Here is a 26,038-nt window from a genome sequence, read left to right as displayed (position 1 = left end):
GCCGGGCTAAATTACCCCAGAGCCACAGGTCAGAGCCAGCTAGCCCCTCATTGCCAAGGGACTCCGTCTCTAATAGAAGGGATCAGAACAGGCCAAAGAGGCAGAAAGTGACCTGGCCAGAGAGACATCCTTACTCACTTACCCTCTACTCTTCCACGGTGCCTCCCTCACCCTCCATCCCTCTTACCTTTTGAGCTTCAGAGCTTTTCTCCAGTGAACCTCACAGAGGAGAAAGATGTAACCTATCACCCCTTCCTCACCCGACTCAACACACACAAACACACACCACTCCCTCCCCTCTTTGTTGTGACATGGAGCTGATGGACTATTTTTCAAATTGATTTCAAAAATGTACATAAGCAGCCGATCCCCTAGCCCAGATTACCTATTGATTTTTAATATGAAAAGCTCATTATATAAGCAGGAACTGCAACACAAAAAGCTAGCCAACCTTTGCATAAATCCTTTAATTGAATTTCCAGAGCCCGTGGTTCTACATTTTTTAATTAAATCCATTTCTTTTTTTAAGGGTTGCTGTGTAATTTGCATGCTGTGAAGTGGGTGCTGTCCCAGATAAAGTGCCATTGATCCTTATTAAGGCTCACCTCTGGGCTCGCTGAAAACCAACCGCAGAAATTAAATGTGCTCATGGTGCATACACTTATTGCCCGCATGATAGGATTAGAGGCAGAGAGAGAGAGTGAGGAGAGGGAGGGAGATAGAGATGGAGGGAGAAGGAATGATGGGGTAAAGGGGGGGGCTTATTATTAATAGTTGTTCATATTAATGTAATATTTCACCTTTTCCTCCTCTGGGGTGAGATTGTAAAGCGCTTGTTTATAAATACAGCTCGGTCTGGGTATTGTTTGGGTTTCTCATTAAACACACTGGTCTGATGTGTTGGGGTGTTACTGTGATTTCCCAGTTCGGAGGTAGCATTTCAATCTGTCACAGCACCGGGAGATATGACCCCATGTTCATGTTAAACACATTTTCCTGAAAAACATGCACCTCTTTTTATTTTTGATTCAAACAGGCTTCTTTTAAAGGAAACAAATGATCATATACAGTATCTCATTGATCTTCAGGAGGTCACAGTCTGTAATCTTTTTTAAGGAAAGGGTGTTTAACCACCGATTTAGATTAAATGATACTTCATTGTCTCGTCCCTACCCTATTTAGCATCAGGTAACGGTGAGTGTGCGAGCGGTGATTTTTATCCTGCGTTTGTGCTCAGTGATAGCTGGTAGAGCAGGCCTCTCCTTCTTGTCTTCCTATACGCAGACGGTTGAGTAAATCAATAGGGATTAACCTGTGACCCCAGCCACATACTTATAGCCCAGTCCTCGCTGCTCACACATCTTTCATCAGTTTCACTTAAACACTGCACCTCACTCAATAAGGCACCACACACTAATTCATTTCAAAGATGGAGAGGCCCCTATCACAGACCTTGCTCACACACACACACACACACGCACGCACGCACGCACGCACGCACGCACGCACACACACACACACAATGTATAAAGTAAAAAGGTGAACTTATGTGCATTTTGCTTATATTGGTCACTTAAACAATTACAGATCAAAAATAGAAAATAGTAGTGCTGGGATTTTCTTGGAGCAGCTTTTAGGTTTACAAAGGAGTCTTTAGGTATTTAGATTTTAAGATTTCAATGGCTGTACATTTAGAATTTCCCAATTTGAAATCGATAAAGTACTTATCTATCTATGGCTGAAAGTATTCCCACGATAAATGTCAGAAGGTAAGAAAGATTTTTTTGCATCGGTTTATTTTCTCTTTTGATACATTGAAGAACAAAAAGAGAGACGCATGTGACGACGATCTAATTCAGTATTTCAAAAAATCTTGATCTTGGCGCAGGTTTGCATTTTTGTATGCACAGACACACAATCTGCATTCTCTCCCTTTTTTCTCTCCTCCTCTTGAAATATTGACACCGGCTGACTGATTGGTCTGATGTCTCTGTATCTTTTGTGTACATGTCCATGTGGAAATGTGGGTGTTTGTGTGAGGTGCACATATGAGTGTGTGTGTGGGTATGTTTGTGTGTTGAGCAATGCAGTGTCAGCAGCTTGTGCTGCAACTATTGACCCAGGTCTGTCCTCTGCTCTGACTGGCTTGTGTCCCTAACTTGTCATCTCTCTCTCTCTCTCCCTCTTTTTTCTCTCTCTCTCTCTCTCTCTCTCTCTCTCTCTCTCTCTCTCTCTCTCTCTTTCTCTCTCTCTGCTGGTTGATCTTCTTGTGAGTTGATTAAAGTTTTGCCACCTTTTTAAAAATGATTGTTCCTTTCTAACATCTCAATATATATATTTTTTCTCTCATCCTGTTAGCTTTGTCCTTGTCCAGTATTGTTTCTTTTTATTTTAGCATCTTTCTCCACCACATATTTAGCATTAAACACATTCATCTGATAGGGGTTAGAGATATGAATGACCTCAGTAATGCACAGACTGGTACCTGAGCGCTCAGCAATGCTTTTAACCCACAAACAGGTTCACATAATGCTCTTCGCTGAGTGATGGTTGAAGGTCAAATCACACACAGAGTAGGGTGTCCGTTTCTCTTGGGACAAACCTAAATAACAGGAACGCCTCACCTCTCTTTACCCTGATTGTAAAAATAGATTGATGATTCATTTCCTGTATTTTGCCTTTTTTTTCAATTTGCATTCTATAATCACCCCATCACTTATTCCACTTTCTCTTTCACTCTTTCTTCTAGTGCATCACTCTCTCCCAGGTGGGCAGAAACACACAGTAGCGACTCAGTGACGTGTGTGTGGGTGCTGGCCAGAAACAAAAGGCTTTAATTTCCCTCAATTCATTTCATAATCCAATCAATCAGACTAAAACAGCTTGGTTCCTTTTCTGTCCTCCTCTAACCAACCAACCATACATATTTACACATATACACACGCACACACATGCGGAGCGCCTCCTAAATGCATGTGGATCAGGTCGTTCCAGTAGTGGGGACCCCCCCTGGGGTTAGACCACTCTATGTGTTATTGATTGCATTTCTGTTGCATGTTGTGCTCAATCATGTGTTCCATGCGTCTGGCGTTGTCCTCTCCCACCTGGCCCATTAGATTAGGCTAATGCATTCAACCATTGATTAGTCATTACACTCAGACCTGATCAGCCAATCGCCTACCTGCTTTGACTCCACTTGACCCGTGAACCCTGAATCTCATGTCATCTGGCCAACTCTAACATGTTAAACACACACACGCCGCTCACAGCTCTATCTGATGCGTAGCATGTCGGGGGGGTTGTTGTGAGGTTCAGCTGGGTTCACTACCTGTATGATATTCAATACTGATAGCATTTGCACGCATTTCCTAATCACATGCTTCAGAGAGCTATAGATTGTATCATTGAGCATGGAACTGTTGAACCTGTCATTGATCTCACATTTTGAGTGAATGAGCGGGTTGATTGGAGAGCATAAGAGCTCCTTATGGAAGTCACAGTGAGAACAAGAGGTATGAAAGGTTTGTGAGTGTTTGATTTGTTTCTCAATCTGTTTAATTTTAGTTCAACATTTCTATTTTATACTATTTCATACTATTTATTTGTACCCTATTAATCATATTTGACAGCCACAGTTACTACTGTACTTTGCAGACTAAATAACAACACATGTGATCAGTCAAAGATTAAAGAAGAAGCAGATTCAGAGATATATTTTATATATCACATATTTATCACATGACCTGATGACAACATTGCCCACAATTAAGCGCAAGGAGCAGCAATTCAGTCAGGACTTCTTGTTTTAGCTTTGTAGCTGCAAATGACTCCTCAAGCTGAGATAAGGAGGGAGCTAAAGGAGTCTTTTATTATTCCCTCCTCAGGGCTTTTCTACTTTTCAACATTTCCGAATCCTGCTGTTAAGCCACATTTAGTTTTTACATAGTATTTCACAATACATTTAAAGGGACTCTAAGGCAATTCCCCTTTAATAGCTTTACCTTTACATGCGTTTATGTATCAATATTGTCCATCCAACAATATACTAAGTAATATTATAAACATGACCGTGTCTATTCTCCTGCATAATGACCGCTTTTACTGTTAATATAATTACGTTTTAATACATTTCTGAATGCAGGACTTTACCTTGTGATAAAGTCACTTTTACTCAAATCATTTGGATACTTCCTCGACGACTGGTTCCATAATCCTGTATGAACAAACCAGAATCTTTCAAATCTATCCACCGTGGTTTCCAAGTGTTTTCCTCTCTGCCTGACCCTCCAATGTCAAGACTCTCACCTTGACAGTTGTGCTTTAGAAATAATTAGTCCCTCCCTTCTACCACTCCCATCCTCCTTATTTCCTCTTCTCCTTCTTTTTGCCCTCTCTACAGTATCGAGTGTGTCTGTGAGGAATGGCTGTTTTAGGGACAGTCCCATTGGTGTGTGTGTGTGTGTGTGTGTGTGTGTGTGTGTGTGTGTGTGTGTGTGTGTGTGTGTGTGTGTGTGTGTGTGTGTGTGTGTGTGTGTGTGTGTGTGTGTGTGTGTGTGTGTGTGTGTGTGTGTGTGTGTGTGTGTGTGTGTGTGTGTGTGTGTGTGTGTGTGTGTGTGTGTGTGTGTGGACCTTAGTGATCGGGGATAGATGTCCTCATCGGATATGAGCTGGCTACTCCGTGGCTCTGCATTACATTTGTATTGAATAGGAAACTAATGATTGGATAATTGTATTGATGTCTGATATTGAACATATAAACAAAATGTTCTTTTGAAGCATTGTGTGAGTGCTGCGCCCCGGGGGGGAGGGAGCAGTCCCAGTTGTGCTTAAGAAAGAATAAGTCCATGTTGAGTCCATAGTGTATTGGAAAAGAGAGCGAATGGATCGATGGGGACTTGGTGCTTGAGACACACTTTAATTGTATTATTTTCTTTGAGATTTCTGTCCTCCCATATCCATCTCAACGCCGAAGTGACAGATTTGATATGTATTGCACACATTGTCATGAAGACAGATATGAATTTATTGAACAGTTTCAAAAAGGAATTTGTTCTGCTTTCATGAGTAGACCCTTACGGACCATGAGGGGGTTGTACTGCTCGACAAAGGAACTGTCTTTTCCTGTTTTCAGTCGTTTTTTGGTTAGTTCTCTGATGCCTTTTTGTTTACGTTAAATGAATGCTGTACTGCTGCTGCTTGGAAATCCTCTGAATCAAACACTTACGGTACATCTACACTACAGGCATCAAAAAATGCTTTCAACGCTTCGCCCATTCACTTGAATGGGGTGACGTAGGAGATTTTGAATCTTCGCCGAACTGCATTGTGGGGAGCATGGCATGGCTTTGCAAGCATCACGAGCATCTATCGGCATCAAAAGTTGAACATTGTTCAACTTTTGAGGCTTGATGCTTGGCATCAGCCAATCAAATCCCGTTTATGCAATTCCCGCCAGTACAAGCGCAAGCCAATCAAACCGCGTGTATGCTGATACCGCAGGTCTTGACTATTTTCCATATGTCATAAAATGGAGGATAAATTAATCATTGCCGTGGCAAGTGTCCCAGTACTGTATGACTGTACTCTGTTCACATACCGGGACCTAAACCGGAGGAACCAGGCATGGCGGGAGGTGGCAGAGACAGTTGGTGAAACTGGTAGGTTTTCAACTCTTTGGGGAGTTTATATCCAGTTTACTTCTTTTTAACATTGAATGGACAGCTAGTAATGTAGCATAACATATAATATATATTAATATAATAATAAAATAATAATATATATAATATATATATAATATAATAAGTATAAGCAAAATATATAACATAACGTATAATACATGCACAGCTATCAAGCATAGACAGTATATTTAGCCAGCATGTAGCATAAAAATAGCATTCATTATTGGAGGAATAATTTAGTAAATTCAAGAAATTAACTTATTTATTAACTTTATTATTTTATTTCATTTTATTAGAGGATGTGTGCAAAAAGAGATGGAAGACTCTGAGGGACAGGTTCCGCAAGGAGAAGAATATGGAGAAGGAGGCAAAAAGAAGCGGGGCAGGGTCTGCAGGGTGGTACAAACCCTGGCGTTTCATGGCAGTGATGGGGTTTTTAACCCCATTCATCATAGACCGTGCGACGTCCAGCAATGTCCCCCGGCAGACCCTGCCTCCATCCACCCTGGTGGAAGAGGAAGAGAGCCAGGTAGAGAGTGAGCCAGCCAGCCAGTCCACCAGCCAGTCCACCAGCCAGTCCACCAGCCAGTCCACCAGTCAGCCCACCAGTCAGCCAGCAGCAGCCAGCCAGGAGGAGAATGCTGAGGTCCGGGGCAAAAAACGGGGGAGGGAGAGGGAGATGTCCTCGTTTGAACGAAGTCTGCTGTCTGCTGTCAGCAATTACCCAGCAATTGCCCAGCCAACCCCACCAGTGGTGGAGGAGGACGAGGACTTGCAGTTCTTTAAGAGCCTCTTGCCCACCATGAGGCTGATGACAAGGGGACAGAGGGCAAGAGTCCGCCTCGGGATACACCAGCTAATTTTTGAGGTGGATCAGGACAATTTATAATTAAAATTTTTTTTCACACATACTGATCCACATTACATTTTTTTACACTCATCACACACACTTCACTCACAACATTACCAAATAAAACATTAAAGTATGTTATGACTATACTGTTTCTTCACTTGTTCATGTGGTTTGTCAGTTGCAACATACCAGAAGCTTCATGTATGTCGGTATATATATGTATATATATATATATGTGCTTTCTTCTGTAATTTTTCTTGTGAAAACCTATTGAAATTATGAGTGGTTTATCAGTAAAAACAGGGCTGAAAGAAAAAGGTTGTTAGTCATCTCATAATATAATAATATCAATTCAAGAAACATGTTTATTAGGAATGTTTGATTTTAAAATGGCTCATTTGGAATATTTGCTCTTTAAAGAAAATGGGTAGCTCTTAAAAGAGCTTTTGGTTTGGAGGAGCCATGGTGACCCTACACAACTTTATGCTGCCATGACACTACACCCTCCTCATTCAAATAGGAGCAGAAGGTCTCCCGCAGTTGGATGGATCGGCGTGTGGCGTTGTTTGAGCCCATCCTAGGTGCATCGCGCAGGGTTGGAGCGTCATCACTCGACTCTGCGACTACAGGGACGACAGGTGTGCGTGATGGCTTTCCTATTGTCTTCCTGCGGAGGAAGTTGTGCAACACACAGGTGGCCTTCACACACAACTCTGTTACCTCCGGGCTGGTGTTGATGACACGCCGGAACATTCTCCACTGTGATGCAAGGACGCCAAACGCACATTCAACAACCAACCTGGCCCGGCTGAGGCGGTAATTGAACAGCCTCCTTTCACGCGTGAGCTGACGTCCAGGGAATGGACGCAGCAGGTTGTCCAGCAGCGGAAAAGCCTCATCCCCAACAAACACATGGGGAAGAAGGCCCAGCCGCTCTGCTCCTGGGATGACGCTGTCAGCTGGTAGCTGCAGACTGCCATCTCGGAGGCCCTCTCCAAAAGCGGAATTTCGCAGGCTCCCACCGTCGCTGCTCCTTCCAAAACCTCCGACATCCACTACCGTGAAGAGGTACTGGGCATCCACGACAGCCAGCAGTACCAAGGAGTGGGAGGACTTGTAGTTGAAGTAGAGGGACCCAGAATTTGCCGGAGCCTGGATCACCACGTGCTTCCCATCAATGGCACCAACGCAATTCGGAAAGTTCCAGCGCTCCTGGAACCCAGCAGCGATGGCTCTCCAGTCCTCCGTCTGTGGTACTGGCATGGTCTCCTCAACCAGCGCGGTCCAGATGGCACTCGCAACCTCCTTCACGATGACAGCCACTGTTGCATGCCCGACCCGATAGCTGAATGCTATGGTCCTGTACGAGTCACCGGTTGCCAGGTACCTGAGAAAAAAGTAATATACATGATTAAAAAAAAAAAATGTCACACACACACACACACACACACACACACACACACACACACACACACACACACACACACACACACACACACACACACACACACACACACACACACACACACACACACACACACACACACACACACACACACACACACACACACAATACTGTGTTTACCTAGCTATCTTAATTAATGTCATTCATCTGAACTAAATCACAGACTTCATTCATAATTCATCCATTGCATGCATTCTCTCTCTTTATATACAGAGTCATATTAAAGAAGTAGAAATACACAAAACGTACCGTAGGCAGATGGCGAGTCGCTCGGCGGGTCGGATTGACAAACGCATACGGGTGTCTGCCTTTGCAATCAGTGGACCCACTTTCCCGAGCAACTCGTTGAACACGTCTTTGCTCATCCTGAAGTACTGCTGAAACAGTACACCATCCAGGCGGAGCTCTTGGACAAGAACGTGGTATTCCCCCCGTTGCAGACGTTTTCTGAGTATCGGATGTACCCAACAGCGACGCACAATACGTGGCCTCCTGCGAGACATTGCATAAACCAACGCTACCCTTCCTACAAAACCGGCATCCATTTTGGCAATAGTGGAGAAGAAGAGGGCTTTTTTTTCGCTTTGTATGCCGGGGGCGGGCGGGAGATTCCTGATTGGCTGTTGGTCGCTTTGGGCGCGAGAAATCGCCAAGCTTCAGACACGCCCAGCTTCAAGATTTTTTGATGCCTGTAGTGTAGACGTAGCGTTACAACTTTCTCAAAGTGGAGATGGACTGTTTCTTTTACTGTAATTTTGATGGGAACAGATCAAAGAGATGAAAGATGGCAAGACTCAGAGTGGAGGAAACTTGTTTAATTAAAAGGAAGCGATGGAGAGGGGATAGAGGGATGTTCTTTGATGCGTGTTCTGGATGCACTGTATACGTTATGCAGTTATTATATGCGATTTTTGTTTAAGAGGTTCCAGCAGAGGGTGGGACAGTAGGAGGTGTTGCAGACTCAGGGAAGGAGAGAAGCAAGGAGTGAGCTTGATGAAGTTTCTGATTATCCCACCTCCTCTGGCACCGAGAAGAATTACTGAATGCCATTTGGGTCAGTGCTCTTTATGGAACTACATTTATGAAATACATCTCTCCCCCTTTTTTTTCTCTCTTTCTGTCTCTCCCTCTCTGTATCTCTCCCTTCCTCCCTCTTTCTCCTCTAATTGGAGATGCAATAAAGGTGCGTGGGGTCAGTGGTTCTTCAAGGTGAGGCCGCATGTGTGTCTCGCTCTTATGTTCTCCTCCAGACACACGCTCAAACCCACGGAGAAGTGTCATTTTCTGCCTTGCTCACAGAAACCACAGGCCTAAAACCTCAAACAACTGAACTCACCCCGCTCACCCGCTCTGTTATAAGTTTCCTTCAGTAATATACGACTCTATCAGTCTGCAGCTCCATGCTTCCTGCCCTGCCCTCCTCTCAACTCTGCTCCATGTCCTTGTGCCAGCCTGCTAATCTAGAGGGCACGCTGTGGGTGAATCAGAGACAGAGCTCTGCCAACACACCCAGCGGGAGAGGCAATGCCGAGGGTGCCAAGGCCTCAAGAGAGGGAAAAGGGAAAACATGAAGATGTGAGGGGGAGGTGGGGGGGGGGGATTTTGGCTGGTTGGAAGTGACTGAAAGGAGAAAAAGAAGGACATTAAAAACAATTCTTCACTGAGTATTTTAGTGTAGATTGACAAAGAGTTCATGCAAAAATGAAGATTGAACGACCTTCTCTGTCATTCCTTCTCCTGAATATGTTTTTCTGTGTTGAGGTTCCAAAGCCGGTGCAAAGCCACAAGTTCACAATGAAGTGCAAGCCCTTTGTCTGATGAGCGCAAAGACCCCAGTACCACTTCAGGCCAGTAGGGGTCATTGTAGTTCAACTGACTGAGCAGAACAGGGCCATCAGTGAAGTTGGAAGCTGCGGGACAGCGAGCTGTGCTTCATTTTGCTCATTGAGTCACAACTCTGTTGTCACAGGATTTACTGAAGGCATGCAATTAAAATCTGCATTTATTTAAAAAGCCAATATAATCTTAATCTTCCTCATTCTGTTTTGCTTTTTGATAGGAGTTGCACACACGTAATGGACGGTGACCTCTGCATGAGGCCTCGGGTCATTTAGGTGGCCTTGATGCACCTCTCACTGAAGTAAGGTTGCTGACGGCACAGAGCTTAGTGGGTCTTTTGATGTAATTCCTCATGATTCCTTGTTATGCTTCAACACAAAGTACCAAAAGTGCAAGGCGGATAAGATCAGGTTTACACTTGTGAATGAACAACACACCACCCTCTGCTTCACCTGCCGCTTTAGCCTAATTGATTTAGCACTTGGGCTGGTAATTTAATGTCCAGGATGAAGAGGGCTTTGCAAAGTCTTTGCCCCCAGGCATTGCTTGAGACACCAGTGCTGAGGAAATAATTGCAGAGTGTGTCCTCTTTAAAAGGCTGCCTCGGTCACCAGTGGAGTGCTTAGGAGGGACAAACTCTCCCTTTCTTTTTTACTTCCTCTCTGCATGTCTCTTCATATATTTTACTGTCGTACAACTTGCATCTCTCTACCTGTAGACTTTTACAAATGGTGTTCTTCTGTGAACACTCAAATACATGCTATTAAACGTTTTGTAAAAGGGTGTCAGAAGCACCAGTTTCCATGATGGTTTTTGACCTTTATATATACAGTCTATGTTTTTGACGTGTAACAAATATCTATATTCTATATTAGTTGAATCTTAACACTATGCTCATTTAAAACTCGTATTCGCCACCCTTAATTTGTGTATACAAATTAAGCATGCCACCGCTGCCATTGACCTCCAGTAGATGAATATTAGATGAAGCAGCAGCCAATATGTGAATAGCTGAGTTCAGGACGGCAACGATTTTAATGGCAGCGAGCAGCCATTAACAGTATATCTGAAAATAGACAGAGGATTTTCCATAGATCATTAATGACGGAAAATCTATCCCTCTTTCCCTTCCTCCATCCCTCAATATATATCTCCTCTCTTTCTATTTTTCTACCTTTACTATAATTCACCCATGTCATTTTTTATTTGTGCGCCATATATTTCAGCTTCATCTCACTGCTGGTGTCCGCACCGAGGCTTTCAGCAGAGACACAGGCCTTTCAGGGGCTCGCTATTAAAATGCAGCAGATATTTGAATAGAGCCTGCTAATGTCTGTTTAGTATATAATCCACGTCCCCTCCTCCCATATTCCTTGTTATTCTAGTTTAGTGCTGTAATCAAGCAGGGCTTGCCAATAAAGTTTATTGTACGGAGCTAAGTGTCAATATCACACACACACCCAGGGCAGAGAGGTCTCTTTAATTAGAATAGGAAAGAGGTGTGTGTGTGTGTGTGTGTGTGTGTGTGTGTGTGTGTGTGTGTGTGTGTGTGTGTGTGTGTGTGTGTGTGTGTGTGTGTGTGTGTGTGTGTGTGTGTGTGTGTGTGTGTGTGTGTGTGTGTGTGTGTGTGTGTGTGTGTGTGTGTGTGTGTGTGTGTGTGTGTGTGTGTGTGTGTGTGTGTGTGTGTGTGTGTGTGTGTGTGTGTGTGTGTGTGTGTGTGTGTGTGTGCGCGTATGTGTTTATTTGTAAGTTTGGCTTTTTCTTGATGTTAACTGTCAGAGACTGTGAAAGCCATTCAGCATTAACTGCAGGCCTGTTCTTTGTTAAAGGGACAATGTGCGTATGAATAAAAAATGTGATACTGGAAAACAAAAATCATAAATCTGACACAAATAAAAGTTTCACTGCTTTTTATAAGCAAATCAATTCAAGCTTTACGTGACTATCGAGCCTAGATATTTGGAATCCACAGAACAAACAATAATCCCGGCTATATGAGGTATTGATTAGGCCTACTCCCTCTCTGTGAGGCTTTATTAAAGGTACAATAATAAGGTCTTTATGATGATGGTATAACCTGACAGGAAAACAACTCCTGTGTGCCAGCTCTAGGTAAAACAGGCACATATGAGCCACATTCAAACTAGTTATAAACCTTTTCATAGGGCCTCTCTTGGAAATGTGGCCATTTTCATCAGCCACTTAATTGAGTATAATTTCATTTTTTAGAGTAGAAGCCAGATTTCATTTTTCTCGGTTCCCACTATCTTTCTCTCTCTGCTCTTTCCTATTAGGCCACTTCCAAACAGCCTGGTTAATATGTAGAATCATATTACTGATATGAATTATTTGATAAAAGACAATTTGAGGCAAGGGAAAAAATTGAAAACACCTCCCACTCCTAAACACACAGTCCCACGGTGGTGAGGGGCGGGCTCGCAGCTTCAATCAAATAGTAAAACACAAAACCATTTCCTATTACAATGCAAAGAGATTACAGACAGATTAAACGTCCTGTATGGGAGCCGGGGCCCATGCCAACCGCCGATAGCTGTGCAGCCTGACGAGGGAGAAGAGGAGAGGAGAGGAGAGGAGAGGAGAGGAGAGGAGAGGAGAGGAGAGGCAAGAAGGGAGGCGAGGGGTAAATGCGCGATGCAGTGAGGGAGAGCAGATGGAGGAGTAATTTGCGTGGGATGTGGTAGATGGGGGAAACATGGCTGTGTGTCAGTGCTGAGCGATGCCTCCCGTTCTGTAAGAAATCAATTTAGGGCGGGACGGGGACGCCATGCATACAATAATTGAATATTACTGCTTACTATCTCCTTCACATGCAACTACTCTGCTCTGCACCGTGAACTGTATGGGGAAGTGAATGAGGCGGGAGATGGGGGTTAAGGCAAAAATATTGAAGAGGTTCAAGTACTGTGCCGATAATAAGCTGATACTCCAAGTAATCTCTTCAAGTTAGGACATGATTGAGAAGAGGAACTGTGTGAGTGTGTGTGTGTGTTTGTTTCTATCAGATTCTCTGCCCGCGCTCCCTGTCCTCTCTCCCGTCTGTCTGTCCTGTCTCTGTGAATCGGGACTCTGACCTATCAGATCCGTCAATCCTGTCTGGGCCACATGGCATGATCAATAATCACAACTGTTAATCGATGAGCTTTTAAATAAGCATCGACCCTTCTCACAAGGTTAGCCTCGTTTATAGGTTTACATTAGGCTAAGTAAAACAATCAACTGGTCATAACAGCGCATACGTCTTCAAAGGATCAAAAGAAAAGTTGTTTTCGCTGCATAGCGTCTCACAAACTGCATAGGTTTCTGTATGTGTTTGCATAAGATGCACTTCACAATTTGTTAAACTTGTTGAACTGAAGTGCTCTCAAAAACAGCTGTGAAGAACATGCATCTCAGCCTTTGATTAAATAGCTAAATAAATTACATTACTGTGACTCACTATTAGTCCTGAATTATGAAATCCGGTTAATTCATCTTTAATTTGCGCCTTATTTCCACATGGCTCCTCTGTACAAGCGCTCATTAATTATTTGAAATGATATCAGACTGCTCTGTTATACTATCATTTAATCACCTCCCAACATAATAATCATCCATATATCATAATGGATGATCAGGAAACATTTAATTAGGATAATTACTCATTAATCCACCCAAGGAGCTTTTTTTAGAAGGTGCATCGCAGATTGTTTGCGCAGTTTGAGTGCGGCAGAGTGTGTGCACATGTTTTGTGTATTTGTGTGTGCATATGCATCCGGCTTGGTCTCAGTAATATTCGTCACTGTCTGATTTACTGTAGTAAGGTTGCATAGCAGGCAGGGATCCACTGCATTTGTCTCCATTTCTTAATGGTATTTCAACAGCTCCACACCATCGGCCGTTTCTCATTTTAATGACTGAGAAATGATTGTGTGTGTGTGTGTGTGTGTGTGTGTGTGTGTGTGTGTGTGTGTGTGTGTGTGTGTGTGTGTGTGTGTGTGTGTGTGTGTGTGTGTGTGTGTGTGTGTGTGTGTGTGTGTGTGTGTGTGTGTGTGTGTGTGTGTGTGTGTGTGTGTGTGTGTGTGTGTGTGTGTGTGTGTGTGTGTGTGTGTGTGTGTGTGTGTGTGTGTGTGTGTGTATGCACATATATGTGTTTCTTCTTTCAGCAGGACACAAAGCTGTGCTACCTGGGCGGCTGTTTGCAAAGACAAAACAACATCAACAATATTTCTTTGCCTGAGTGGGAGTTCTGATGGATGTGGTAGCGACTGGTGGCTATTGAAGAGACTATTGTTACACTGGTTGACGTGATTGAAATTGGGTTTCTTTTCTACCCTGCTCACACACACACACACACACACACACACACACACACACACACACACACACACACACACACACACACACACACACACACACACACACACACACACACACACACACACACACACACACACACACACACACACTCAAACACAGAGATGGTTCCTACAAGATCTGACAATTACAAGAGGGGCTTTTAATCAATCTGCTTGGAGGGGCGAGGGATGGCAGTGGAGGAGGAAAAGGAGTGATTGCTCCCTCTCAATCTTTCTCTCTCTTCCTCCCTTTTGCTTTTTTCATGTGGTTCGTCCCCAGTGTTTTCAACCACAGACTATTCAAACAAGCCCCTTTCCTCACTTCCCTCTCCTTCTTGTCCTGTTTTTTCCCCTCCCTCCTAGCGCTTCATGTTTGACTATTAGTTGACATGCACACAGGGAGCATCGCTCATCTCCCCAATTTCTCCTCCTCCTGCCTCGCTCCCACCCCTCTCCTCTCCTCCTCCTTCCTCACTTCTTTCTCCTGCTCCATGTATAACTATTAGCAGACATGCTCTCAGGGAGTCTGATGAATATTTTAGCAGCCGCAGGGAGGGGCTCCGATCCTCCTCCTCGCCTTCCAACACATCTAATGGACCAGAGTCAGTGTTTTCCTTCACACAACTTTACATTGCTCTCTAGGTTTCCGCACTGCACTTGAGCACAAACTGTGACATTAGACCGTGTCTGGTTTCCACAGGTTGTATTAGAGCGGGCCAGCAGTCCTGGGATAGGAACACTGGGAGGGATTGGACTGGAGCTGGGGTCTGTTGTACATGGTGAGGTGCAAGATGACAAAAACATTTTCAAAATAACATGAACACCTCGATGTCCAAGACTGAATAGACTTAAAGGTGGGGTAGGTAAGTTTGAGAAACCGGCTTGAGATACACTTTTTTTTATATTCCATGGAATGCTCTTAACATCCGGATAGCAATGAATATCTTAAGAGCTTTGACAAAAAACCCATAAAAAAAATTCATCTGTGGAAGCCGTAATACTGTAAAAAGCACGACCAATCATCTGAGCCGGCCCGGCTAAAATAACTGGATGGCCTACCTGCCTGTCAGCCTTCCATCTGTGCACAAACTTATCTAGTGCCCTCATTGGTCATGTGCACGTTCGTGTGTGTTGGAGGAGGGGCTCTGTAAGGAAGTGGCAGAATTTTTTCGGCTGTGTATTTTCAAATTCTAGTGCACTCGAGCTGGTTTCTCCAAAATTACCTACCCCACCTTTAATATACAAAATGTTAAACAATAGTGGAATAAAAAAATATTCACAAAATCATTCATCAATGATATGCCTTCTTAGTATTTCCACTTTAATGAAGGGTTTGGGTAGTTGTGTGAAGGAAAACTGAAGTTACTCTTTGCTTGTGTCTTTCTGCATGAAGTGATACAGTTTAATTGGAATAATGGCAAAGTTCAGTCCCAGAGAGAAAATGCTCTTTTCACAGCACACCTTCTGTCCCCCAACCCTAGCTATTTGCAGTGGTTGTGAAAGAATACAAACAGTGTTTCTACCTTGATCCCCTCGATTTGATCATGTTGTACCGTTTTTCTTTTTCTTCCTTTTTTTTTTATTGCGCTGAGTTAAAATATGTTCCGCTATTGATCTAACTTCCTTGGGTTTTGTCAGACAAAGCAACACATTTAAAGTGGACCTTGGGTTCTAACTTACTTTATAGATTAGACTGTTTAATCTAAAATAACTCACACATCGTTGACTACAGCAACATACACCTGCACTCTTCACCCTGAACTCTGGCATGTCCAGTTGACGGTATATATTGCTGTAAATACAAACTCTCAGATGATTTGATGTTATTTGACTGAACTGGACACATCTGTCTCCTTATTTGTCGCCAGTTTGTCCTGAACTGTAAGGGAGTTTTTGAAATGCATTTCCGACACAATTTACCACTGTGGTACAGTATCTCCTTTTGCCCCTATTATCCTTTCACTTGTCTTTCTCCCTGCTTCATTTCCCTTTTTTTCCCTTCACACCTTCCGTGTCTTGTCTCTCTGTGTGGTACAGTATGCACTGTGTGTGTGGGTGCTTTTACAGTGTGTGTGTGCGTGCACGCTAATCTTTAGATGAGGGGCTGGTGGTTAAATCATGATGCATAGTCCAGGGCTGCTCTGGCCACTGTCATTAATCAGTACAGGGGCGGGGGACGTATCTGCTTTTTATCCATCTCTTAAATCAGTCACTGCAGCTATCGGCAGCCCTCCCTCCTCTCACCCCCATTCTCCCTTCCATCTCCTCCCTCACCCCCTGCTCCCCCCCTCCCCCCACGGGCCGCTGATTGAAGTGGCATTGTTTGGGAGACAAGCGGCGCTCAATCAATAGGCAGTCTCACTAAATTACCGTTTGCATGAAAAATGAAGGGCCGCCCAACCTGACTCTATTCAGCTGGGGATGTGCGGTGTGTGTGTGTGTGTTGTGTGCAGATTGGTGCGAGAGATAGAAATGTCTGCATGGGACTGTAGGGAAGGAGAACTGTGTGTGTGTGTGTGTGTGTGTGTGTGTCAGGGGACAGAGAAGACAAAGTGGGCAGGTAATGAGAGCATGTTGTGCGTCTTTCTCTGCTACGGTGTGAAATCTCTGGGAGACCACCTACAGCTGCATAGGGATGCAGAGACACAGGGGCTCAGGGCTTCCTGCTCAGGTATTGATCATGGCTTGTTAAGGACTTCTGCTGTGGGCCGACACCGTGACCCTCACCCTTCCCCTTCACCCTTCAACTTTACCTTTCACCCTCACCTCTGACTGACCTGCTCTGTTTGCTGCTTCTTTTATCTCCCACCTACCCTCGCTCTGCTCAGAAGGATCAGCGATTGATGGATCTTTTTGGATTTTTATGTGTGAGCACATGTAGCGATCGCTGTCAAAAACAATTGACTTTACTGGTGTGCAGTGTGTGTGTGTGTGTGCAGTGTGCAGTTTTGGATGGCCAAGGTAGGCTGGAGTGAGGTCTCAACCTCTCTGCCTGTTTGTGCTCTGCACTGACCTCTGGCTATTAATCATCTCTAGATCTGTGTTTACCCTCAGTTCAGCTCTCCAGCACACAGGCACCTAGAGGGGCAATTAGAGAGGAACCGCCGCCCCAGAGCAGAGGATTGCCCCCCTCTTCTGGTCGCACGCAGACACACGTACACAAACACACATACACAGAGCGAGCCTCTGAGAAGCAGGACCGAGCTTCACCTCGAGAGCCGGCTATAATGTTTTTATTTACTTTAAAAGCATCCTGCTGTTAATACAAGTGGCATATCACAGTGCTGCCATTATATTTGTATGGGAGAGAGTTTGCGCATCTCTTTGTTGAAGTGTATTATGTTTGTGTGTGCGTACATGTGCAAGTGTGTCTCCCACCCCCACAGGGCATACCAAACATGCATTAGTATAAGTTGCGCAGGCTGAGGCTCATCCAGTGTACATATGGTAATGGATGGTGTGTGTGGAACATGTCAGCCACCTCATCATGTAAAAGCCTTCGTGTACAGGAGGGAGCATAGAGGGCTGGCAGGTAGGCATTAGGCAATATAATGGCCTCTATTTTTACACCGTGGAACAGTTGAAGAGGCGACGCTTATGAAGCTTTCAAAAAAGCAGACACGCAGGTGGGGCGGGTTTATAAGTGGGTAAGTGAGAGAATAAAACTGCCTTTTCAAATCGCCTGACTGTTGGACCCGTTTGTCTGTGCCACTGTGTCTGAGAACAAGTGTGTATTTATGTTTGTGTGTGTGCACACATTTGTGTCTGTTTTTTTCATTTTCATCAACAAAGCCAATAATGAGCAGTCCAGTGGTGATGTTTGTTGGATCCATGTTGTGGATGTTGTTGTTTTGATGGCTTGGTTTGATCAGAAGAGTGTAGAAAGAGTGTTTTTAATGACCTGCTCCTCTCTCTCACCACATGGATTGTGGTGCTTCTACCCTGTCGACTAGAACAATATCAGCCTCCTTCATCTTAATCAAACCAAGTTTTGATCAGAATGTTTTGTTAGATTATCTGTGTTTCAGGGTAATTTCTTCAGATGCTAACGAAGCTTTTCTGTGAACTTTAGTATTTAGTTTTAATGTCTACGCAAACACTCGCATACCTTCACGCATGTCTGGTTGGAGGGAGTTTGCCAGTGGATGTAGACCTGCCCAGGGCCCAGGGAGGTAGTTAATCTCTGTGTGTATGACATGTGTGAGCTCAGGGTATTGTACTGTATGTTTCCCTCTCACTCAGCTGTACTTAATGTAGCCCATAAAGGCTACACAACAATAAGCTACGCCTGGCACTCAGGCCACCATTCGGCACTACACTAGCCCGCTGAGCAGGATAAATGACTCCTATAAACCTGTCACACACATACACACACACACCCTGGAGCGTGCACAGACTATAGAAAGTCATCTCCCTGGCTGTGGAGGATTTGCTGTGGTTCTCAGTGCGGTTGTGGGAAGTTTGTTTCACTCTGTGCGGCGTGCGGTAATAACCAGAGCGTTGCTCGTAAAAATCTGAGGTAGAAGAAATATGGACGGAAAAGGCTTCTTGTTATCTAGAATCCTCTCACTCAAAGGATATTAATGGAGGCACAGCATTCATGTGATGGTTCCATTATGCATCGGGCCTCCGTCACAATTGATGCGATTCTTCTCTATTCCTTCACCTCGGCCCAGTGTTCAATCAGTGACTAAAGACAGATCCAACTTCCCTAATGTCCCGGACCTCCCTCTGCATCTCACCCAGGAAGAGTGATCTACATTAAGAGGGGATAAAATAGCCCTTCCATGTGATCGCTAGCCCCAGCGTTCATAAATGAAAGCCATTTAAAATCCATAAAACTGTTATTCTGCATAACACCTTGTGAATATATGTGTGTATGAGCAGTAGTTAAGCGTCGGTTGGTGTTGTGTGGCCGGCGATAGATTGCCCCGGGATATGTTTAGGTGTGTGTGCCGTGTTTGTGTGTGTGTTGGCATATCATGCTGTGTCTGTTGTTACACACTACTGTAATGAGTCTCTGGGATTGAGAGGATTTTATCTATCATTTTTACAAAAACACCCACTAACCGTCCTGACTGAGTGCATTGTAGTGGGAGCAGTGCAAGAGCTATTAGTCTATTTATGGATCCAATGTGGTGTTTATCAGTCACAGACTCAATGTGGCACAGACAGCATCATCTGGCCCCTCATGTTGCTTTTAATGATTTTCCTGTTAAAGATGTCAATGTCATGTTTCTCTTGTTATTTTCACAGTTGTCCTGGCAACCACAGATGAAAACTGGTGCATTCAGGTTTAGTGGCATCCAACTAGATTTTGATAAAAATGTAAATGTGATGTAAATCCTAATATTTATTCTTTCACTTAAAAAGAAGAAAATGAAAAAGGCTAAACACATTATCTCTGTATTTCTCATGTCTTGCCTATTTTGGCACCAGCCGTGGTATTCATAAATAAACCACATAGATAATAGTCGTCGACGAGAAATCCATTTTCATTCTTGATATTTATTCAAGCAGTTCTCTCCCATGTTTATACAATCCAGAGTATTAAAAGATTGATTCAATTTGATGTTTTGGAATAAAATGCAAACAAAAACAGATGCTTGTGTCTTTCCTCCCCCCTCCAAGCTGAGGAGGTATTGTGGTTTATGTAAACCATAGAGCTCTGAGCTCTATTCTCGGCCTGAAGCTCCGCAGAAAGACAGAAAGAGAAGGCAGCGATGCTGAACTACACCGCTGTGCTATACAGCAGCAACACTGTGTGGGTGAGAGCTTAAAGATGTTGTCTGTCTGAGGCTTGGTACTGCTGCTCCAATATGACCTCATTTTAGTTATAAGCTATAATGGGTTTGGGTACCAACCACAGTCTATGGTACCAACCTACGGCTCAACTACCAGAAAGCACCATACATTTGCAGTCAGGTTCTACAAATATTATGGAACAATTTAATTTGATCTTCTTTTATCATTTGGTATCTTATCACATGGATCTGAAAACCTGCTTCATGCCTTTTATTCAGGTGTTGAACTTACATACATTTTAATGGTGACCCCTGGCTTCTCTCATATTGTTAAATTATCAATAGGTTACCACTGTCACTCGCCCAATCTGAGTTTCCATGTTTAGTCCCGGGCTGCTATAAAATGCACCTCAATCTAATTTTAGGCAGCATTGTTTTTGTAATTGTGTCTAGTTTTGATATTTTTTTCACATGCTAAATTACACTGCAGACTGGAGCAGGACATTTTAGCTTCCTTCCTTCATCCTCATGTAGTGCTTCACATTAAAATATAATGTAATTTCTGTCTAATAGGTTACAGATGGAAAAAGGCCTTGTATGATTTCTACGAGCAGCCGGTATTGTTTTGACCTTGTTTCATAATGGCAAACTATTGTCTTGGAGACACACAGGAGGAGCTTTGAGCCACAAAATATACAAGACTTAAGTAACTCACAAAACTTTACAGGTGTGTATTGAGATTGGTGTGGTCCAAGCAAGGTATCTGGAAGTAGAAAGATGAGAAGAAGCCATGCTAGATTGTCTCTAGCTTTAATCTGTATTGTTGTTTATTGATGAGTGGTAGTTTTGTCACATTTTACCGTAAATAGTTTAAAGAAAAGTTTTTGTTTTTCACTTGACCATTATTGTAAGTTGCCTCTCTTTCTTTTTAATGCTTCTTTACTTAGTTAATTAATGTAATCAGTTTATTTCTATGGGGTAGGTGTGAGTCACCTTTGAAACAACTTTGACTTGCCTGCATGAGCATTCATTTTTAAAATGAATTATATTTTCATATTCAGTTCTTGTTCTTCAGTATGAATACATTACCCACTCATTATTGAGCATGAACTATGGGCATATTCTTTGTGTCCTGTATGGTTGTATATTTGTGTGTGAGACCAACATGAGGGGTCCCTACTGAGTGTTGGGGGAAGGGAGCTACAGAAGGTGGGATGGGTGGATTTTACATGGGTGCAGATATGCAGAAGGGAGTGGCAGGCAGACAAGGGGGAAGTCAACGCACTCGTTCATGTAATTTAAATGCAATTATGCGTTCCCCCACCCTGTTTTCTCTACGGCTTACGGTGCTGAGGTGAATAACATGGGCGTATCTTCATCTGGTCCTGCCCAGGGAACTAGTGTTTCTGTCTGGGCTCTCGCCTCGACTCAAGTCACCTGCTCCTCGTATTATTGGACATTATTCCACTGGCAGAGCAGAAAGGAAGAGAGGAGGGGAACTTAAATAGCACACCTGAATGGAGGGTGTCATATAATCAATGCATACAGGCCTGCATTACAGACTGTCACTGAGACTCCATCACACACCAGCAGCAAGGAGGAGGGAGAATGGGATATTAACTCTTGTGAAAGGAGGGATTGGTATCAGCAGCCTGAAATTAAATGGCTTGCTCTAGAGGAGATGAGGCCAGAAATGAGGCACCCGTCTCAGTTGGACTTCGGCGTACGTGTTTTGCACACCATTTGCCTCTCTGCTCCAGATCTTTGCCCTCTGATCTGCTTTGTCTAACTTTATCTTACTGTCACTTGTCTGTCAATTCTCTCAGTGAGGCATTGATATTATCAGACACCCTTGTTCCACTGTTTCCACACATCTGACATCTAGTTATAACTTCCTCTAACAGAACTTCTCTTAAGAAGTTTTCAGTGTTTTTATGCCTGTGTACGTATTCAACTGCTGTCGTCAGCAGACTGGAATCCCTCTGAGCCTTCCCTCTGCGTGCGTGTGTGTATGTTTGTGTGTTTTTTAGCTGCTTTGGAAAATGCCGGACTGCATGTTTATGTGTGTGTGTGTGTGTGTGTGTGTGTGAGAGATGTTCAGCGAAATGCCCTTTGATACAGAGAGAGTTTTAGAAATGCAATTTCCTCCCTTTCTGTATATGGGTGTATTCATGTTGGGTTTATTAGAATATGAAAGTGTTGCGCCCAGGGTTAGCCTCTCCCTCTGTCCGCTCCCGCTCCCCCGCTCTCCCTTTCGCTCGTTCTTTGGCCTCCGCGGTCTCTCTGGCTGGCTCATGCATTAGAGATGAGGGGCTGGAGAGAAGAGGGAGACCAACAGCTTACACCAGGAAACTCGCCATTATAAACAGGATCAACACGCCTCGCATATCAGACACTTTGAAGTCTGTGTGTGTATGTGTGTGAGTGGGTAGGTGGGAGAGGAGTTAGGAATAGATGAGTGTGTGTTTTTTACAATGTTATGCTCTTTTAAGAATATTATCTTATATCTCACTTCTGGGTTTGAACCAGACCTTCCTCTCAGCAGGACACTGTGGTGCTCGGAGAACCACAAACCCAAACCACATGCAGCCATCATCATTATGATCATCATCATCATCATCATGATCACTGCCATTATGATAATCAACACCTTGCCGTGAATATGAGATTATAGGATGACATAATGAAAGGGAAAGAATGCAGGGTTGTTGCTGTGTAGAGGAGTTTGTTTCTGTTTAATAAAGTATGTGGTGATGACCAGTCATCCTCTCCAAATGATGCTGCCAAGTCCCATGGCTGTAAGGGATTGTGTCTTATTCAAATACAAGTTCTTTCTTCTGGCTCTTTCCCCTCCGCCTGTCTCTCTCTTTGCTCACTCACTTTATGAAACTTTTCTATGTCCTCCCTGTTCATTGAGCTGTTTGATAATGACAGGGGAAGAGTTGAGTCTCTGTTCTTGGTAGGTGCTTCAGACAGAGGGGCTGCTTGTTTGGGGTCTTACCCCAGAGAGGAGAGGGGGAGAGTAGACACATAAAGGCAGGGTCCCCCCCATGGGGCCGGCTCTCTGCTCTCAGGCTGGATGAGGTCAGCTCTGAGGTGATCAGCTCCGTGGCACAGGCTGGATCTGTAAGACACAACATCTTCACTCCCTGTTATCATAGGGGAATGTTTCCCCTCAGTCTTTTCTTTTGTTTTTACATGATTTGACTATGTTATTACTGTAAAGTATGATGTCCCACACTGATCTGCAGGAGACAAATCAAGGACAATCAAATATGTCTTTTAAATGATAATCTTTTTCCTATTTAGGTCCTTTTTGTGTGCCACCTCAAGATACTCTTAATAATCGCGCAGAGGCTTTGGTGAAAAAATAATTGATTTGCTTTCAGGTCAATCAAAAGACGAGCATTTTAACTTGAATAGATTTTGTTGTATAGTGAAGCATCAGATGTTCCTCTCTGAAACACTGCCAATATATAAATCACTGCACAACATTAGACAATATATTCTAGGAGATGATTATTGAACAGACATGATAGAGGCCATTTTTTTTTTATCCAGAGCAAACACATCCAGATAAAAGTTGTACACATTTAAAAATGCCGTGAAGGGAACCGTGCTGCTGTACTAAAATAAAATATGAAATTCTCATTATTTAATAACCTTGATTGGGAAAGGGCCAGAAAAACGCAAGATGTTGTCATTTTTAACAAACAACCACTGCTAAGGAGACTTACAGTCGCAGCCTGAGTCAATTAGCACGGATAAAGTCATATAATGGAGAGGGACATCAGCAGTTCTGTTTTTACCGGGCTACATTAGGTGTCTGCATGGGTCAGCACTAACTGCTTTTCAGTGTGGTTTACATTGTCTGCTACTATTTTCATTGACCATGTGTTGTTATTTTAATTTATTATCATCACATGCTGCAGATAGTTACATTCAGTTTGTCCATTCATCTACAGTCACTTCCACCTTTAGATTCACTTTTCTTTTCTGAACGCTGACCCCTCTCTCTCAGTATGGGGTGGTCCCTCCAGCACCCGCCACACCACTGGCCAGGGGCTAATGTTTATGTGGCCCCCATCCAGCCTGGGGGATCCCTCTCTCCTCCGACCCCAGCATCCCCATCCCTCACCTGGGTCAACCCGCAAAGGACAGGGCCTGGGAGAAGATTAATGGAACTCACTGCTAGAGTGTGTGTGTGTGTGTGTGTGTGTGTGTGTGTGTGTGTGTGTGTGTGTGTGTGTGTGTGTGTGTGTGTGTGTGTGTGTGTGTGTGTGTGTGTGTGTGTGTGTGTGTGTGTGTGTGTGTGTGTGTGTGTGTGTGTGTGTGTGTGTGTGTGTGTGTGTGTGTGTGTGTGTGTGTGTGTGTGTGTGTGTGTGTGTGTGTGTGTGTGTGTGTGTGTGTGTGTGTGTGTGTGTGTGTGTGTGTGTGTGTGTGTGTGTGTGTGTGTGTGTGTGCGTGAGAGAGCAAGCAAAAGGAAATAACTTTGAACTTATTCTAGGAATGGGAACAAAAGTTATTTACTCATGTACAGTAATGAGACAAATTAGTTTTAATTTCACTTTTGTGAATTCATAATTTGATTAAAAGTGAATGTATTAATGTAATTTCCGTCTTCTCAGGTAACTACAATAACCCTTATTTAGCAGGTGAATATGCAGCTCCACGTGGCATAAACCCTGATTCTCTCTCCCTCTCTCTCCCCCTCTCTCTCTCTCCTCCTGTGTTTGAAGAGTGCTGTTTCAGCAAGGTCTTCTGTTCATTCTCAAGGTGTCCTCCGTGCCGGCTCTTTTCTGAAGGCCCTTTTAATGGATTGGCCTGATATACCTTCCAAATGGAGCACTTTGAGCGTTAATTCGCTTTCTGATAAAGATCCCCCCTTTTTACCTTCCCTTTCTATAAGTCTTCTCCCCGATATGAAGTACACAAGGAAGGGCAGATGAGCACAAAATCCTCTCTCTGTGTCAGGCCGGGTGGGAAAATGGACTGGGGTGAAAAAGAATCAATTGGATCCCCATTCATGTGTTAGTGGGGTGGAATGAGGAGAGTGTATTGTGGAGAATGGCTGGAGGTTGTCTCTCTGCCCCCCCACCCTTTCTGCCTCCACAGACTGGCCCAGTGTCTGGGGGGGAAATTGGAGCCTTTCTGTCGGCTTTGTGGCGACAGCAGGGGTTATCGCTGGGATCTGGCCATTGGCAGGTATAGCTGTCAAAGCTGTCACTACCTCTGAACTCAGGAGCATGCCACACACACACACACACACACACACACACACACACACACACACACACACACACACACACACACACACACACACACACACACACACACACACACACACACACACACACACACACACACACACACACACACACACACACACACACAGCAGCATGCTTAGTCCCCACCAATACACAAACAAACTAAAACATGCACGCACAGACATGCAAACAGCATCAAAATTATGGAAGTATGCTATATAAGATAAGCGGTACATTTTTGGACAACCCATTACCGCTCCAAAGCTCATTCAATCTGTTAACCCTCAGCGTGCCGGAGTCCCACGCTGCATTTTGGCTTTTCCTGAAAGAGCACAATGGAGGTGGTTTGACCTGTTTGCCCACTCAAGTGTGACATTATTGTGCCGTATTTGCAGCCGGACTCGAAAACTTATTTCTGCTCAAACTACAAATTAAACATCATGTCTCTACACAAGTGCTTACATGGTCAGATTCTTATGAATAACTTCCCACCCGCCTTCATTACCCGTCTCTGCAGGAAAGTACTCTATGTCTACTGGCCCTCTGATGCAATGTGGTGAGCTAGAAGCCTCTGACTCTTCAAACAGTTTCTCTTGCGCTCAATTCTTTATTTATTTGTTTCTGTCATTGACTGAGCGGGGGCAGCGCTCTGAGCAGTTTGTGTTTCTTTGTTCATCACTGGAACTACAGGGTTGGAGTAAAGAGCTTTTCTTGTCGTCTTGGTTGATAGTTTATTTGTTTGATCAGTGTGCTATATTGTGTTTTCAGCATGTGTGTGTGTGTGTGTGCGAGTGAGGGGGAGCGAGTGAGCTGATTGCAGCTCTCCCACCCAGAGAG

At 43.9% G+C, this 26,038-nt stretch overlaps 3 protein-coding genes across 3 annotated transcripts in view; 2 read left to right on the top strand and 1 right to left on the bottom strand.

Annotated features, from left to right (window-relative positions):
- The window catches only part of wwox (WW domain containing oxidoreductase), a 134,850-nt gene that overhangs the window by 55,318 nt on the left and 53,494 nt on the right, over positions 1 to 26,038 (top strand). The window lies entirely within an intron of this gene.
- LOC307042081 (uncharacterized protein) lies at positions 5,528 to 6,682 on the top strand (the record flags this gene model as incomplete). The annotated part of the gene is made up of 2 exons (XM_079685788.1): positions 5,528 to 5,657; positions 5,975 to 6,682. The coding sequence occupies 2 exons, from the start codon at positions 5,528 to 5,530 to the stop codon at positions 6,565 to 6,567; spliced, it is 723 nt and encodes a 240-aa protein (XP_079541914.1). The 3' UTR covers positions 6,568 to 6,682.
- LOC307042080 (uncharacterized protein) lies at positions 6,824 to 8,682 on the bottom strand. The gene is made up of 2 exons (XM_079685787.1): positions 8,246 to 8,682; positions 6,824 to 7,918 (listed from the first exon to the last, which is right to left on the bottom strand). Exons 1-2 carry the CDS (start codon positions 8,539 to 8,541, stop codon positions 7,003 to 7,005), a joined length of 1,212 nt encoding a protein of 403 aa, XP_079541913.1. The 5' UTR covers positions 8,542 to 8,682; the 3' UTR covers positions 6,824 to 7,002.

This window comes from Notothenia rossii (assembly GCF_949606895.1).
Source record: "Notothenia rossii genome assembly, chromosome: 5".
Taxonomy (NCBI): domain Eukaryota; kingdom Metazoa; phylum Chordata; class Actinopteri; order Perciformes; family Nototheniidae; genus Notothenia; species Notothenia rossii.
The sequence above is the reverse complement of the archived record's forward strand: the minus strand, read 5'-3'. Positions and strand labels throughout refer to the sequence as shown.